Source organism: Anabas testudineus, chromosome 18 (assembly GCF_900324465.2).
Source record: "Anabas testudineus chromosome 18, fAnaTes1.2, whole genome shotgun sequence".
Lineage (NCBI taxonomy): Eukaryota > Metazoa > Chordata > Actinopteri > Anabantiformes > Anabantidae > Anabas > Anabas testudineus.
In genome coordinates, this window is record NC_046627.1 from 29,628,669 (window position 1) to 29,646,504 (window position 17,836).

General features: G+C 40.8%; 1 protein-coding gene across 2 annotated transcripts in view; it reads left to right on the forward strand.

Moving 5' to 3' along the window:
* lrch4 (leucine-rich repeats and calponin homology (CH) domain containing 4) overlaps nt 1-17,036 on the forward strand; it is a 45,707-nt gene extending 28,671 nt beyond the window's left edge. Inside the window, exons 5-18 of one of the 2 annotated variants that reach the window (XM_026352528.1) lie at nt 1,152-1,398; nt 2,220-2,316; nt 2,682-2,784; nt 2,900-3,009; nt 3,121-3,164; nt 5,150-5,302; nt 5,568-5,636; nt 5,820-5,874; nt 5,969-6,032; nt 6,458-6,559; nt 6,644-6,741; nt 7,192-7,329; nt 8,271-8,348; nt 16,697-17,036. In XM_026352528.1, the coding sequence (XP_026208313.1) occupies nt 1,152-1,398; nt 2,220-2,316; nt 2,682-2,784; nt 2,900-3,009; nt 3,121-3,164; nt 5,150-5,302; nt 5,568-5,636; nt 5,820-5,874; nt 5,969-6,032; nt 6,458-6,559; nt 6,644-6,741; nt 7,192-7,329; nt 8,271-8,348; nt 16,697-16,846 (1,508 nt within the window). In that variant the 3' untranslated portion in view covers nt 16,847-17,036. Of the gene's footprint in view, nt 1-1,151; nt 1,399-2,219; nt 2,317-2,681; nt 2,785-2,899; nt 3,010-3,120; nt 3,165-5,149; nt 5,303-5,567; nt 5,637-5,819; nt 5,875-5,968; nt 6,033-6,457; nt 6,560-6,643; nt 6,742-7,191; nt 7,330-8,270; nt 8,349-8,680 lie in introns of both variants that reach the window. The other variant, XM_026352527.1, reaches the window with a different exon arrangement.
* Nucleotides 17,037-17,836: the final 800 nt, after the last annotated feature.

Below are 17,836 nucleotides of genomic sequence, written 5' to 3' on the forward strand. Positions count from 1 at the left end.
ATTGTTTAAATTAGGAGCATCCTGTCCCAAAGTGATGCTGAAGAACTAGTCCATGCATTTACAGTTACTTCCAGACTGGACTATTGTAATTCATTATTAATAGGAAGTCCCAATAGCTCCTTAAAAAGCCTCCAGTTAATCCAAAATGCTGCAGTTCTGACTGGCATTAGCAAGAGAGATCATATTTCTCCTACGTTAGCTTCTCTCTCTTCTCTCTCTGAATTGAAATCAGTTTTATTTTATTTCAATCAACACCAATCAACAACAACAAAATTATCTCAAGACACTTTACTTAGCCTGTATAAGACCTTAATTAATGTAGGAGAAATATGATCTTGCTGTTGCTAATTCTTTTTGCAGCATTTTAGTTTAACTGGAGGCTTTTAGAGAGTGATTTGGAAATCCTTTTAGTAGGGTGTTATAGTAGTCCAGTCTAGTAACCAATGCATAGACTAGTTTTTCAGCATCACCTAATAATAATATTGCCAAAAGGAGACATGTATACAGTGTAAAGTCATCTCAAGGACCTTTACAGTGTAAGGTTTAAGTCCTTACAGAGTATAATTGTTTAACAAATTATATAGAAAACCCAACAACTGCATTTGAGCAAGCTTTAGGCAACAGTGAAGAGGAGAAACTCTCTTTAGATGAACAAACTTCCAGCAGAACAAGGCTCATGGTGGGTGGCCATCTGCCTAGACCAGTTGGGGAGAGTGGAAAGAGGAGAGGGAAAAGAACAGCAGGCAACAAAAAACAACAATAAACAGCAAAAACACTGGGAGGGTCAACTGAATTCGGGAGATATACAGCTCCAAGGCCGAGGATACCTGCAGAAAAGTAAAGAGAGCGAGGGAGACAGAGAAACACAACTACAGGAGAGAGAAGACACAAAGTTAATTATGTGCAATGGTATTATTTGAATGGATAGAGGAGAAAGGAAAGAGGAGAAACTTTAGACAACTGGCTGAAAAAGCTTAATGACAAGCCCTGGCAAAAGTAACAATTTAAGAATGCTAGGATACAGATACCATTCTCAAGCCGTTATACACATCACCAATAACTTTCACTAATGCTGTCACTGATTTACCAGAAGTTATCCAACGCAACAATACCATTACAATTAAAGCCACTCTTCTCTGTGCCGCATGCAGAAATATCTGAGCTCCCTCTTGTCCGACTCGACGTGTCCTGCAACCGCATTTCCCACGTGCCCTTGTGCTATCGCCATCTCCGGCATCTTCAGAGCATTTTGCTTGACAACAACCCGTTACAAATGCCGCCTGCCCAGATCTGTTCCAAAGGCAAATACCACATCTTCAAGTACCTCAACATGGAGGCCTGCAAGAGGAGCCAGGATGAGCTGGAGCGACACCTGAGACCCACTGGATTTAACAGCTGGTGAGGAGGGAGGAATGGAGGGAGGACATAGATCAATGAAGGAGATGATGGGGGAGTAGCAGAAAGTATGAATGGAGGAGTATTGTACTGGTCATTTTATCATGTCATTTTAGATTTGTTTTAGACAAAGAAAAACCACACAAGAAAAATGAGGTTAAAGTGCATAAGTACTGTTGTGGAGATGAGGAAATAAATGCCGTATATTTGCCTCTAAAACATGCACACAAGGATGTGCTTTTACACCAAATTGATATAATATATAATAAATGGCAAGAGGTAAATTGATTGTAGAATTGATGAATGTGCTGGGCACATGGTGCCACTGAAGGAGTATGTTAACCAAGAGGAAGTAGAGTTTATCAAATATTTATAAACTTGAATGGATGCTTTTAGCAGCCTAGTAGTAGTGTTTCCAAGAAACAGACAGAACCAGGGACAGAGATAAGAGAATATTTGACAGAAGAGCTTTTGCGTTTGATATCTGGAGAAGAAAAACATTCAATGCCCTTTAGACTAATGACCCTCTGTTAAACAGAAACACTACTGTGTACTGGTGTGTGTGTGTACACAGTATTACTCATGTAATGGGGACCCAAATCTAACCCCACACTTGGGGGGACATGGCTTTGAGATCATTGAATTCTAGAGTGATGACTTCAAGGTTACAGCAAGGTTGAGGTTAGGAATGTTGTGGTTATTTATTACAAGACTATGTTAAGTCGAGGGAGATTAATTTAAGTCAATATGATAAAGTTACTCTGAAGTAATGGAAACCAGAAACTGTGTGTGTCCTTATTAGTGCTCTTTGTGTCTCCATGCAGTCTGTCTGACCAGGAGCTGTTCACAGGCCAGTTTGGAGGACTGGACTCTGGCTTCAACAGTGTAGACAGCGGCAGCAAAAGGTGGTCTGGGAATGAGGTAAAACTACTAGACACATAAACCCTTACACATTCTATTTATACTATACAGTTCTGAGTGACTAAACAGAAACACACTGATGCCACCTTTAGCATGTAATGATCTTAACTTCTCTAGCATGTGCTTTTACACACATATGTGAATCTTTTCACAATATTATCAACTGTTGATGGTGAATAACCAACATTTCTGCAGTTTTGCCCTGAGAAATATTCTGTTTAACCTGACTGACAATTCAAGAAGTTTGGAACCTATCTTAGCTTGCAAAGAGTGAGCATTTAGTGGATGTTCCTTTTGTTTGATGAACTGACTTATCACATGGGTTTAGTGGAATGCTCCCCATCAATGACTATGTGTGTGTCCAGTCAGCAGATGACTTTTCGGAGCGTTCTCTTCGCTTGGCTGAGGTCAGCAGAGACCAGAGGAACCTCGAGGAGGAAGAAGAGGAGGATGGATCTCCTAAGAAAAGTGAGAAAGGGTTCTCAACATTCTCCATTTTTGCAGCAAAAGAAAGCATTTGGAAATCTAAGATTTGTTTGCACGTTCAGGGAAACGGATAAGCTCACTTCTGTTCTCTTTGCAGTGAATGGAGAGGCTGAGCAGGTGGACTTCATAGACAGCAGTGTGACTGAAGAAGAGGAAGAGGAGATCAGGGTGGATCCACCCACACCTCCTCTCACAGCACTTCCTCTGGTAGCAGTCATTGGCAGCACGAATACAGATTGTGTCATATCCTGTTGTTCCTCAGCATCTTGTTGTGCATGTTATCTTAGAACAAGGAAGTTACTGATTGTGTCATTACAGGAAAAAACGCCTCTGTCCCAAACCCAGGACTCACCAAAACGCAGGTAGGTGTAGCACCAGAAAGTGGCTGACTTGTTCATTTAAAGCAATATTCTGACAACCAAGCATAAATGAAGCATAGCTAGAGTCCTCCTGAGGAAATCATTTAGGGGAGGATATCATCTGGAGGAGTTCTGAAGTTAGCATGCTCTGGCACAGGTTAACCGTGCAGCATAGGTTACCCAGTTAAAAGTGGGTGATTGAATTTGAACCAAACTCAATTAAAATGGCAAAGCCTGTGAAAAGCCCACAGATAGCTGGATAACTTACAAATATCAGCCTCTTTTGTTTGGAAGCTAAATGTCAGTTTGACCAAACCCAACATCACAGCTGGGTGAGGCAAGGTGCGCTCCGCTGTATATGTGACCCAGCTGTGATGTAGCTAAGTTCATCACTGCTGCACAGGGTGTTGTCAGCCCTGTCAACAGGTTGGGTCAGATCATTAAACTGGGTGAAGTAGATCTCGAAAGCACAACATGGGAATATTGTCCATCAGCATGAAACTGAAGAATGTGCTGGTCCTCAGAGCAAATAGTGTCAGAGCTTGTGGAAGGATTCTATCCACTTTAGGTAGTGTTCAATATGCAACAAGATTTACAGGCTATATTTCACTTTATCATAGCACTATTGGCACTGGGTGCCGGGCTGATCTCTACTAAGGTTGTTTTATTTACAATTCTTGTGTCAAGGTGTGTAGTAAACATGGTCAACATTTACATATAATTTTTGATTCTACTTCACCTGTTTCAGTGACATCTATTTTGAAATAAGCTGTGAGTTCCTCTGCTGGGAAACTGTGCTCAGTCACTGAGTGACAATGACAAACAATCTCTTTATCACTTTTTCTTTCTCTTTTCCTTCCTTGTTTTACAAGGTCAGTTCACAGGCTGTTTGAAGATCTGGGAAAAGTCAATACTCATTACTTTAGTTGTAGTCACTTACTGCCCTTCAGACTCTGCACATTGTAATCTTGTAAATGCTGGACAGTTCAAATTTGTCACTCGGCCACACTTTTCTCATAATACAATAATAATAGTGGTTCTTATATGAAAACTTTCCAAAATCTTGTTATTACTGCCTTCACAGAATTCTGTTTCCCTACAGCATGTACTTTAGTGTTTTCAGCAGTAGCAACAGCGGCCGCAGTTATGCCCCTGTTTGTGCTGCAGCCCGGCAGGCAGCTTTTGTTATGCTGCTGTGTTGTTCCACAACCAAGATAACTACATTGTTGAGACTGAGTGTCCCAGCAGTTCTATTGGCTACATATTAATATATGACAGTGTGGCATATTGTTCTCAGCCTTTTGGAGCAACAAGCAGCAGACTTCTTTGTTCTGAATCAGACTTTTATTAACTGTGCATATATCAAACGACTAACTATTACATTACATACATTTATCAATCATTAAAATAAATGTACTGTACATGATTTGGAGGTGGACCAGAAGTTGACTAAAGAAGAAGTATTTTAGATGTTGCATGATTCTGTTTTGAAGCTTAGCTTCTAACATTTGCTCTGGGAAATCCAATAATAGAAAACAAAGACTTAAAATGCAAAATCACAATCTTTTCTCAAGGTCTTCTTTATGACCTGTGCATTGATTTTCCATTTTCTACACACTAAGCTTCATTTTTAAGTTGGTAATTCATCAAATTCATTTTGACAGACTTTATATGATGTATTCTGATGTTTTTACATTTACATGTAGTCATTTGGCAGACGCTTGTATCCAAAGCAATTTGAGAGATGCAGTGAGTTACAAGGTAAAAGGCAAAGGCATGGTAAGTGTAAGGAGCTCTTGTCTAAGGCTAAGGACCGTAGGCCACAAGTAGGCAGCAATCTTACCACTACACTATTGCGCCACTTATTTCAGAGAAAATGTATTTTCCGATTAGTGGAATAGTTGGATGCATTTGATGCATCTGTTTGCTTGTTTATGTGAATGTGCAGTTCTGAGTGAAGTTAAAAAAGTCAAAAAAAATTCTGTCAGGTCCAGTGTCCATATGGAAGTGGCCCTCCCATCATCAACCTCCTCATCTCCACTGTCACCGTCCAGCCCCACCCTGGAGGAGCGAAGGAGGCCTGGCACCCTGCTCATCTGGCAGGAGAGAGAGCGACTACAGCAACAGAGAGAGAAAGCCAAGTAAAATCTCTTGACTTACATCAATATTTTAATATTAACAAGTTTCCAACTGTGCAACCTTAAGTAACTCACAAACTATGTGTGATGAGAAGAATGCCTTGTACAGCCTACTGCTGAGAGAAGGAAGCTCTTACAACAGGCTGATGTGTGGAAATAGATACTTTAGAAACATTACTGAGTGCATTTTTTTCTAAAACACAGGCTCTTTGTGTACCTGTTCATATCTAACAATATGCTCTCCATTACAAAACTCTTAATGTTGCAGTTTGCTGAAGTCATCAACCAAAGCAGGAAGTCATGTGGCCAATACACCACAGACAGGAAGTAACTCTGCGTAAGTAAAAGCCATTAGAACAGATAAGACACAGTGGACCAACAGCAGAGAGACACATTATGCAGAGTGCCTGAGTTATACCCGTTTCATTCATTGTTGCGCTTTCTGTATGTAAAGAACTAGACTGGACTATGTAGGAAGTGTTTTCTGTAGTGGATAAAATTGTTGTGTATCTCCCCCTAGTGGTGGTTCGCCTGAGAACAGCAACCCCCACTCAGGCCTGCGGCAGAGATGTGCAGTGAGTATTGTCCTTCATACTCCGAGTGAACAGTGAACACAGCTAGACTGTGTGTTTCATGGCTGTAAACGTGAAATGTGTTTGCTTTTATTAGAGTGTCGACCAGATGAGCACAGTGTCACCTTCAATACTCCTACACCGCTCCAGTAGCAGAACAGGTACACACACACACACACACACACACAAGAGCTGCATTGATCTTCTTCATATCATTGACTTGCCCTGAAAATACCTCTAAACGTGAGAACACATGACACATTTTTGTCTTGTTTCAGTAAGGATTCTCCATTACTCGGCGCATTTTGACAGCAGCTTCTTCAGCCTGTTAATAATTTCATCCAGACTTTGCCAATTTGTCACAAAGTTCTGAATAGATGTTGCTTTTCTGTGTAGAACCGTAGTGTTTCTGCCAATGTTCTGCAGATGTTCAACGGGCAACAGGTTTAGTACACGCCCACTCTTGACTGCCTGACATCTGGCTCTTGCTGTGAACCAGAATCCTAGGTTCCAAACCAAGATATGTGGTTGAAGTGCTTAGTACAAGAACTGAACTAGCTCTCTGTTGTGTCAATATTTCTGTCAGATGTCCCTTCATCCCCGAAGACGTCTCCTCCACCTGGCCAGGTTCAGAAACCTAACAGCTTTCTGTTCCGTGTCCCCTCCCGAAGCAACGCCAAACCTACAGGTACCAACGCCACAACACACGCTCAACACCTCTGTTCACAGCTCCAGTGAGGTTTCAACAGTTTGTGGTCTTGATGTTTGTTAGGACCAATGTTCACTCTGGGTGAGTCTGGGAGAAGTGAGTCTCGCACAACGCTGCGCTCCCCCAAGGAGGAGAGGGTGGATGTCACACATCTACGCAAGGTAGCATACAACACAATCTTTCTACTGATAAATGGGAAACTTGGTGCATTCAGGTGGCAAAATGTGTCACTTTTACACTTGCAGAGTGGGGACAGACTTTAACCTTGAGTGTTTCTGATGAGCTTTCACTAGAAGCCATAAGTACATTTATTACTACTACATGCTGAACTCTTTTTCTCCATTAGACTTGACCTTCAACTCCCACACACTGTCAGCACTCACATTACATTTATTGAAAGCTATGTAAGACGCTATGTGCCTTATAAATTCCAGTGAAATATAACTTTTAATACATGTACTAAATGGATGATGCTGTGTGGGAGATTGTTTTTTCCTTTTTTCCTCAAACCTCTACAACAGTATCAGTGTTTTTTCCCTCTGTAAGTAAGATGCTCACACCATCATAATCCTGGGTTTAAACACATAACCTTTTTTGGTTTTCCTTCTTAGACTCTGGAGTCTCGGCTGAAGGTCACTCTGCCAGATGATCTGGGTGAAGGCTTATCTGACGGAACCGTCCTCTGCCAGCTGGTCAATCAGCTACGACCTCGCTCTGTGTCTATCATCCACATTCCTTCCCCAGCAGTGGTGAGTTTGCAAAACAGCACAATGATCAGTCATCAAACAACAATAAATGATGCAGTTGAATTATTACCTTCAGGATGAATCAGAAAACCTTTGCCCAGCTTCCAGTCTCTCATGTTACATTACTGACAGCACATCAGTCACTTCACTGCGTTGTTGTTCACTACAGGCTGCAGCAGCTCATGTCCACTTCAGGGGCGTGTGATAACATGTTGATTGTGTCTGTTTGTTAGCTGTATATTTGACAATTGGTGTGTCCACCCCTCCCACTATTAGTATAAATAATGGGCAGAGGTGATATAAGTACACAAAATAAAACTCAAATAAAAGTACAAATATTTAAGTACTGCGCTTCAAGTAAAAGTGCCACTGTAGAGAACACATTGTATTTACTTAAAGTACAAGTACTCCTGTTTTAAATCCTGTTGAACTTGATGTTGTTGGTAATATCTAGTCACATTTTTTTCACACAGCACATGAACTTATTCATTTTAAACTACGAACAAACTTCTATCTGGTGAAACTGTGGCAGAGAAACATTTGTAGGAATTAATACAAATTAAGACACAAAGGTCTGTGTTACCATAGCAACTTGGTATGAAACAACAGCAGCAGCTGGGAAAAGTGGAGCTGATTTGACCCCTTAATGATCTGCCAGCCGCTTCATCCAATAATAATTTATTATCTGATTATGTTTGTAAACGTATTTGTATACGTAGTTTCTTCATGAAGTACCTAATGTACTTAAAGCGTAGGACTTGTAATACTACTTTTCATTGAGTATTGAGTTTGTGTACTCACTGGATTTCTTCTCACAATGCACCTTACAAGAATATAGGAGGAAGAGTGGACTTTGCATCACCCTTAAAACAAGTTATTTCAAAGTGTTTTTCCACTTGGACATGACGCTGCCTTAATGTTGTCTTCTGGTGTTTTGTTTCCAGCCTAAACTGAGCGCAGCAAAGTGTCGACTCAATGTGGAAAACTTCATTTCTGCTTGTCGCAGACTCGGAGTCCCTGAGGTAAAGCTGTGTCTTATTATTGTCACTTTGCTACTTTCCTGGATGCTTGAAATCACTCGATCCACTTAATTCCTCTATCGTAAAAGCAAAACACAGCGCAGGAAAGGTGGCTAGTGAAGAGAAGAAGAATTTTCCATGTGCTTTAAGCTCATTTGTGTTGCTGCATAATTCGTGTCTGTGTTGGACTGATAAAGGTTTGAAGGACTTTTGTCCTGAACTGGATCACCTCCATCAGTCCAACCCTCTGCTCTGTGGAGTTCTACACTCCCTCTCTCCTCTCCTGGGTTTAACATTATAACTACTCCTATTCTCCTCCTGTGTGTCCTGTCCAGACGGACGTGTGTGTGTGCTCTGATGTGCTTCTGTGTAAGCTGCCCGCTGTGCTGCGCTGTGTGACGGCCCTGCTGGCCACGAAGGGGGGCGAGACGGTGGAGGTCCAGTCCCCTGGCCACTCCTCGCCTTCGTCTTCATCGTCCTCCTCGTCGCTGTTGTCCACAGATTTCCTGCTCTTCTACTGTGCCGTCATGGTCCTGCTCTACAGCCTCTACTTCTACCTGCTCACCTAGAGGAGACACACACACCCCACACAGTGCATTTATATTCACATACTGAACACACGCACACAGAAACATGTTAAGCACTTGCACATTTATCATCTCAACAGTGTGACAACTCACGTGTGCGTGTCTGTCTGTCCGTCCGTGTGTGTGTGTGTGCGCACACGCATGCGTGTGTTTGTTTGTCTGTTTGTCCGTGTGTGTGTGTGTGTGTGTGTGTGTGAGAGAGAGCAAGAGCGAACTGACAGCTCTCCACTGTTCAGCTGAGCACCTTTTACACACAGAACACAGTAGATGCAGCTCTTCATTTAGACACGAAGAGGAATAGAAAAGCACTAAAATGATGGGGAAACACAGTCAGAGCCTTAGCCTAGTGTAGCCTTCCCTCTGGAAAACACAGCAAGTTTGGAGGAGATGGGAGTTGTCTGTTTAACTCTTGTGGCTCAGAGGCAATAACAATCTCACTGGTTGAGATGAAGGAAACATGCTCTTCACCAATGTGCAGAACAGTTCCTAGCAGATGCTGGAATATGTTCTGTCAGCACTGACTTTTCTCAGTAGAAACATAGACACGCTCAAGGCAGATTCATTGTAAACGCAACCTCTGACCCTATAAAATTGAAATGCTAGCTTGTTAGCAAACAAGCAACAAAGTTAGCCTTTTTACACATCTAGCAGAGCAACATTCGTTTTCATTTAGAGTTAACCTATCAAATGTTTTGGGGACCACCAGCTCCTGAGGAAAATCTTTAAACTCTTTAGCTGCTAATTAGTTCACTGCTGCAAGAAACAAGGTCAACCAGGGCCATGAGAGGGAACCAAAACAACGAGCTGAAAGACTTCGAGGACTTTATCATTACATTATCAAGTGGCAGCTAATACAGAGAATAAATGTGTGCAGAGCCAGTATTGTGTAGAAACTACAGTTTGTTACTACAGCTTTTGGAGCGTTGGCCCTCCTGTCAATAACTTCTATAATAACATAAATAACTCACCAAAGTAGCAGCGGCGCTGTGGAACGTTTGCAGCATCTTTAAATATGGTCAGACCAGACGCATTGTCTAAAAAGTGACCAATCCAGTTATTGAACACTGCCCTTCGTAGGCGTCACCTCACTTTTCCTACCATGAGTACATTGTGTATTTCACTGGATAGTGCTGCATTAAAATGCTAATACTACAGAAAGACCAGATATCTTTGACAGCAGGACAACTTGTTTTCTATTTCCCAGCAGAACACCTAGAAAGATTGTGAGCACAGGTTCGAACTTAACCACTGAGATTATTTCTGCCCCTAGAGCAGCTCTGTCTGAGTCTATGCAGACCACTCGTCCTGAGAGAGAAGCTGAATGTGATTATTATTTTAAGCATTGAGACAGATGCAAGTTCGTTAAATATGGAACCTGGATGTTTAGTAATTTTATTCCTCTCACTACATAACGGTGGGACAGATGTTACAGTGCCTCTTACTGAACACTGGCTCCTTTTTGTGTCTGCTATGTTAACTGTGAGCAGCAGGGGGCGGTGTCGCTGCATCCGTCCTACTGCAAAGCTTTATGTGTCCAAACTGATGGTACAAACCCGGCTTTGTGTGCAAAGTGTTTTTGTTGCTTTTGTTGGTCCTTTTGACCCTCTGTTTGTATAAATGTACACAGTTCATTAAATTATTGCTTTTTATTTATATTTTAGTTACTACTTCTGTTTTTTTTTTTTTTTTTTTGTTTTTTGTTTTTGTTTTGTTTTTTTGGGGGGGGGGAGTGAAATGGAGGCTTCACAAATTTGGTTGCTCCTTTAAACCAATAGTTTTAAAGCCTCATAAAGCTGTGTGGAAATCAATGTGTGTGCTTTACAAATTGCACATACAGGTAAGTTAGAGGTAATCAATATTTAATTATTCCGGATTAAAATAACATTGATTGTTCAAATGTTTGTCCATGGATTGGTAAAGAACTGATGTGTTGGAGGCTCCACACTGAACAGAGCATCACAGAGCCTCTGCTGTTTTTTACCACACACTGTGTCTGGCTCATTGCTCATAGAACTAAACAACTAAACACAGATTGGATGGATCTGTTTCAGGTTTTTATTTGACTGATAGGGGGTTACAAAGCTGTTAATGACGCTGAGCTCTTTTCTAAACATTTTGAAGCCTCTGAACCAACATTTAAACCCATAATAAGACACTAAAAATTCAGCTGTGATAAGACCATAGCATAGCAGAAATGAACAGTACTCATATTATCACCAAACTAAACACTGCCAAAGTACTAAAATATGCAGCCCCAAAGTGTTCAATATTAAAATAATAATTTAATAACAAACAATGGAAGACAATGTTAAAGTGCACTATAGCAAAATGCAATTTCATTATTCTACATTTCTGAATTTCACTCAAGCTCATTTGTCATATTTATATTCTTATGTTAAAACACTAAAAATCTGTTTCTGTTTCAAGATGGCACTTTGTGATTTTTATTTATTTATTTTCTTTTGCATAATGGGAATTTATTTTTTAATAATTCATTGTACCAAATGGAGGGGGCATCACACATGCTCAGATAGATTCAATGACCTCTGTACACACTCTTGAGGTATTATTAGGCTTCCTTGGCTGTGTTGCATAGCATAGTACCACTATTACTGGTACATAGGATCACGATAGCAGCAGCTCTTTAGTTCCAGGACAGAACCACTTTATTGGTCTGCACGCTTTTCTTTAGCGTTATCTCAACTCTCAAGTTTGATCCTTGCCAGTAGTCCTTCCTTGGACTCATCTTTCACTTTTGCAGTAACATCATCGTATCTAAAAATCCTACCCACTAGCTGAAAGGTTGGAGGCTAATAAACAGACCAGTTGTAGAAAGTGAACATTAAAGGAAAAATGTGGTGTGACATAGAAGTGCCATTATTAAAAAAATAAATAAAAAAAAAAGCCTAAAATTTCAGTAAGTAAACAAATAAATATGAAAGAAAACCTTAAGTTTCATAGTAATAAAACAAGTTTGAAGTAATTTCTCAAGTTATTTGATTAAATATTTTCATTAATTCATTCATTTCTAACTCACACATTGTATAGGTATTAATATTTGATACTTTAAAAAATGTATTTAATATTAAACACATTGGGGAGAAAATATAAAAGGCCATTATGTTCAACTTGAAATTTAGTTTAACGTGATTTACTCATTGAACGGTGTCCACCAGTTCGTTTCATGTCCACGTCGCTGTTGTCTAGAGGTCCGAATGTCCACTGTAGAAACGTCCTTTCGCATGGCTGAAATGCATTCGCCTGCTGTTTTTAATTCAAATGTATATTTTTTCAAAATGAGGCAGAATAAGCAACACACAGTAATTCACTTACTGGCTTAGACAAAGCTATATTCTTAAATACGTTAGTGGGACAGAGATACTGTTGTATTTTATATTTATGATATTCTTGTATTAAGAATCGTTTTTGAGTTTATATAAATCTATATGTAACTTTTTCCCCATTCCTGCTGTAAAGAAATGATTAAAATGACAATTTGACCATGTGCTGTTTGTCTGCTTGCTGCTGTTGTGCTTTTGCTTCATCAGCCGTGAACTGACGATGCGATCAGGCTTTCTGCAGCTGCCTACACACCTCCATTTTTCAAAAGTCTTAACTCAAGGCCCCTGTACTGGCTTTTTATGGAGCTGCATTGCATGTTCTCAAATGGGTGGAGTTTACTCACCTAACGCATGAAATTGTTAGAATAAGTCTGGTGATAGTCTAGATTCCGCGTGCACAGCCAAACCAACAATGAATGTAAGAATTCTGTGTCTTACATCAGTTGTTCTGCTGCCATTTTGCTGACAATACTAATTACAGATTATTCCACCACTAAAAATAGTCCCTAACAAAGGCACTGTTTCCTCCTGGTTGAGTAATGTTAGCTGGATCACTGTTCCGTTTCTAAAAATCAAAGGAGCTCTTTAAGCATTTAGAGATGGTTTCAGTCCCTCGTGTGGAGACGGCGCTCCCCGTCAGTCCTGGCAAATGCACAACTTATTAACTTGCCCTCAGTTCAGAATGGGGTCGGATGGTTCTGAGAGCAGAAGATGGGGGTTAGGTAAACTGAAACATTAAGAGACCATTCAATACAGACTAATGCCAGACTTATGCTATGAATGTGAAATGAGATAAGCTCCTTCAGTGGAGCTGAGAGGAAGAACAATGCACAACTGATTTGATGTGCAAACCCATTCAAACTGACAGTAACGGTGTGAGCGGGCCTGCAGATATCCTGATGTGTGTCCACTGTGCCTGGTGCTTTAACCTCCTCAATAGCTCTTGTGTGCTCTCCAAACAGCAGGTTTACCATCATAAATTCCAGCTGGCCTGTGTTTGAGCAGGTGAGTGTATTGAGCCAAGGTCAGAGAGGAGGCAGAAATAAGCCTGTAGGTTTGTACCGCACCACTCACACACAGGTGACTCAATAAAGCGCTGCCGCCTTTGCTGATTCTCCCTCTGCATCACTTCTGCCTGCAGTCTGCCTACTGCTCGAGCACATCACTGGAACTGGGTGCATCACAGTGTGTTGTTAAACTCTGGATTATCTACACCACATGTATATAATCAAGACTTTCAGGTTCACCAATTAAGTAATCACCACAGAGTTAGGAGCGCTGTTGACGAGATTTAATCATCTAGAGGAGTAACGGGTTGTTTCAGGGGTCACTGAGGACGACCTGATGGTCTGAGGTGAAAAAAAGCTTGAATCACTGCAGCACACAGTAGGGACGACCGCAAATCTGCTCTGATTCATTCGAAAAAGTTGTGTGGGCAGTTTAACCTGCTCACACTTGGGTGATCACATCAGGAAAGACCAGGACTAGACACTGGGTTCACTCGGTTAAAACTCTGTGTTCACACTAATGTCCAGTGATTTTACTTCTATATATCTGGCAGCAGACACCCAGAAACAAATTAGCACTAAAGCTTTGCTTAAATACTATAATGATACTGATAATGACCCATGGCTGACATAGTCATTGATTACTACTACAGGTGTAAAGTTACCTGACACCCTGAACGTGGGGGTCTCAGGAGTCCGGGGCAGGTGTGCACTTTTCCCACTTCATATTTCCACAGATTCTACTTCTTATAATCAGTTCTCAGTGCAGAAGATACACAGAACTGTTCAATGATCTAGTGTTAGAAATGAACTCGTCTGTCCTAGAGGAAGTGTTGTTACTCTTTCACTTTGCTGCAGTATAGTTAAGGATATGAATGGAATTAAATTTCCCTCCACCTTTCATATTTTAAAATATCTAGTAATTCAGTACTTTACATATTAATTGGGAATTGTTCCTCAATTTAAATGAAACTGTGACTAATTGGTACAAAATCTGTTAATTCTTTTTATTACTTTTTTATTAGTGTTAAACAAGTTTCAAACCAACTAATATAATTACCTTTTAATTTTTTGACAGTTAAGAGAATATTTTACCCAAGTACAATGACAAAATATCAGAAATACTGGTTATCTAATAAATAAAAATTATATATTATTATAGGAATTAATATAGAATTCACATGTTGGTGCTGCCAAAACTAATACCATAGGATGGAAGCTGAAAATCGGTGAAGTCGCCTATTAAGAGTAGTGACACTGGCTGACAGGAAGTCAACGAAGGAGAGACGTCAAATGAGAACTCATGGAGTTGAAAGGAATACTGAGGCGTACAACAGAGAGCAGATGAAGACACGGTGATAAGCTAGTGATAAGTCATCATGTCACGTACATGCTACAAATCTATTTCCCATGTTGACACACAGTTCCACCCTGACTGCTTCTTTGTATGTGTTCTTTTTAGAACCCGCTGAAATCCTAATGTTTCTTTTGCAGTTTGATCAGGTTGAGTTAATACTGTATTTGGAGGATCATTGAGATCTCCCTTTAAAGTCGGCCGTTGTATTCGTCCTGGCCACTGTTACAGCTACAGCATTAAAGTCAATGGAGTGAGGTGCTGTGTGATTTGAAGCGTGCAGTGCAGGGACAGACACGTGGAGGGAGTTATTTCAGGATAGGTGTACTGTAGTAGTATTTAGTTTGGCTTCAGTATCTATACTTCAGACATAAACTAATGTGGTACAGCAACGTCTTTGTGATCGTAGCTTCATTGATAAAGATACAGTTTAGGAGACAGGATTACCAAACGATTTCAGATACTATTGATTCATTTCAAGATGAGACCGAAAAGCTGTCAATTACATTTAGTTTCTTTTGAATTCTGTGACTAGAGCAAATGAGACGTCTCTCAGGTCCACTAGGTTATGAGGACACAGCACCCAAGACCTGAACTGGAGCAGATCCATATTGTGCTCAGTTTGGTGCCTGGAGGACCTGAATGGACCCAAAGGACAGTGACACCTCAGTATTTCAGTGCTGCGGGTCTTTGTCAGGCCCGGCAGGGTCGGGTCTGGTTTACTTTCTATGGTTCCACCCAGGTTGTGTCTGGACCTGTGAAGGGGTCACACACACATTTGAGCCACAGTGTTAACTGTCTAGTTACCTCATAAAGCAGTACAACAACAATTTCTAACTCTACAGTCATTTTGACAACATTCACAGAAATTCACCTCAGACTCTTCTGGGTGGTTGGAATTGGAAACACCCCAGGTTAGTCCTGGACAAGTAGAACATGAGAGGGTGATCATTTCTTCTGTCCGGAAATGACATCATGATTCAAAGTAGTATATATCTCATCATTATTACATTACTGAGACACTATTACTCTGACTGCACACGGTTTAGGTGCAACACTTCCTGTCGCCATACTTGTTTTTGTGGAGAAGAATTTGTCATCGAAGAGCAGTGGATAAAATGATATTTTTCCTGAACTGACCAGATCTGGATTGTTAATGTGACTTGAGATGAGAACTGGGAAATCTCTTCAGACTTTGTGGCTAAATTGACTACAGAGCTGGAGACTGTCGCCATGTGTCTGCAGAGAAAGAAATCTGCAAGTGGATGCATGTGAATATTAGATGGATAACCAGCTAGTGGAGCTAATTCTGCATTTAGTGCCATCAAACCACCACTGAAGAAGAAGACAAAGTGTAATTAAAGCATTTATTTGAATATCCAACAGAAAGAGCCATTGAATTCCTGAACGCTAGAATGAAATAAAGCCTTCATTCTAATTCAGAGCAGAAACTTCTTTCTCCATTAAACATCCCAGCTTTTTTATTTTACAACATAACTGAGTGTTTGGTTGTTTTTATTCGCAGCTGCGTTGCTGCTTGTTCCAAAGGAAAGTGGATTTAATGCCTTTTCATTTCAGGCCCCGAGGCAATAAACACTAACATTTGACAGGGTCTGTGGATGTTTGATATCTACTATATATGAGATTGAAATTACATGTCCTGCTCCAGAATACCAGTAAGCCTGTTTTGTAAACGTGTTAACTCTTTCACTGCCCACTTACCCGTTATATTCAGACATTAAGACCAATGATTCACATTGTTCACATACAGATTGTACATTAGATTAGATTAGATTCAACTTTATTGTCATTGTACAAGTACAAGACAACAAAATGCAGTTTAGGTCTGACCAGAGGTGCCAACTAAAAATGATATGGAATTATTGACAGATGGCTGTGTACAATGACAGCAATATACAGATAATAGTAAACAGAAATGACACCTGAGTGTGTACAGTTTGTGCAATGTGCACTGTTACATAGCAGCAGAGAAGACTTTAATATCTCCAGTTACATACATGTTCATTACTCCTCTGTGCCCTCCCTTCTTCTCCCTGTTTAGGACTCCTTGTGTTCCCCCCAGCTCATCGTTGAGGACGAGGGGCTGAGTCGTCTGGCCCAGACCGTCCAGATGTTGGTTGACCTGGCCGACGGCTCCCAGCGGACCCCAAAGCAGGAAACGTCTGGGGCTCCTGGCTCAGCACAGTGCTAGCACAGTGTAGCTGCATCTGCAAAGATTTAACAGCATCTCACAGCAGAGACCGAACTCAGGGCCCAGTGTTTGTTAGTAACATGTTTCATAGTTAATTCTTCCAGTGACTTTACAGTTTGACATCAAGTGTCCATCACCACATCAAACATGGAATACATAACTGGTTCAAATAAATACATCAATGATTTCAGAGTGTTCTTGTCTTTTTTTTATCTTGGTTAAAGAAAGTGAGAATCCTCCTAATGTTAGCTTTCTTTCTGAGCTCAGATGAAATCAGAAGATGAGATTGATGTGCAGCAGATGACATCTGGTAAACACAGGTTTTAGACAAAGTGGTGGTTGCAGAAGCACAAAGTCACTATGGTCTACTTCACTACTGCACGTGTGAAACAGGTTTCCTAAAAGTGGAGTGAGCTGCTCCCCACCACTGAAATCAACTGCTCCATATAAGCACGATTTCAGAATCTAGCAAAGAAAATGAGCAGTGAATGAACGTAAAAGGGTCACGAAAAGAAAATGTGACTCCAAATGTCTAATCATGTGGAGAAATGTCTGGATTCTACTTTTAACAGCATGTAAAAAGCACAAAGAGCTGATTATTTTGGACTCACTGAAGGTGAGATTCAGGTTTATTTTGGAAATAGCAGAAAGCAGCTTAATGCCTTTAAAGCTTTGGAAGAGTCAAGTGCTGCCAACGGAGCAACACGTCCTAAATAGACGCTGTTAAGCGTCGGTTCCAGTCACTACTGCAGCAGTGATGGTGTTTAGTGTGTGGAGCCCTCTTTGGACACTTTCACAGCACTGACAGTGAAAGGTTTAATCAGCAGAAAGAAATGCTCCAGTCTGACTCATGCCACTAACAGGAGTAAACAGACACGTTCCAAGAAAGAGTGAAGCGGTGCACTCGAGCTGGAAAACACACTGAACACACTCCAGCATCCATTCTGTGAACAGGGAGACTGATGACAGAACGAACCCTTTTATCAAGCA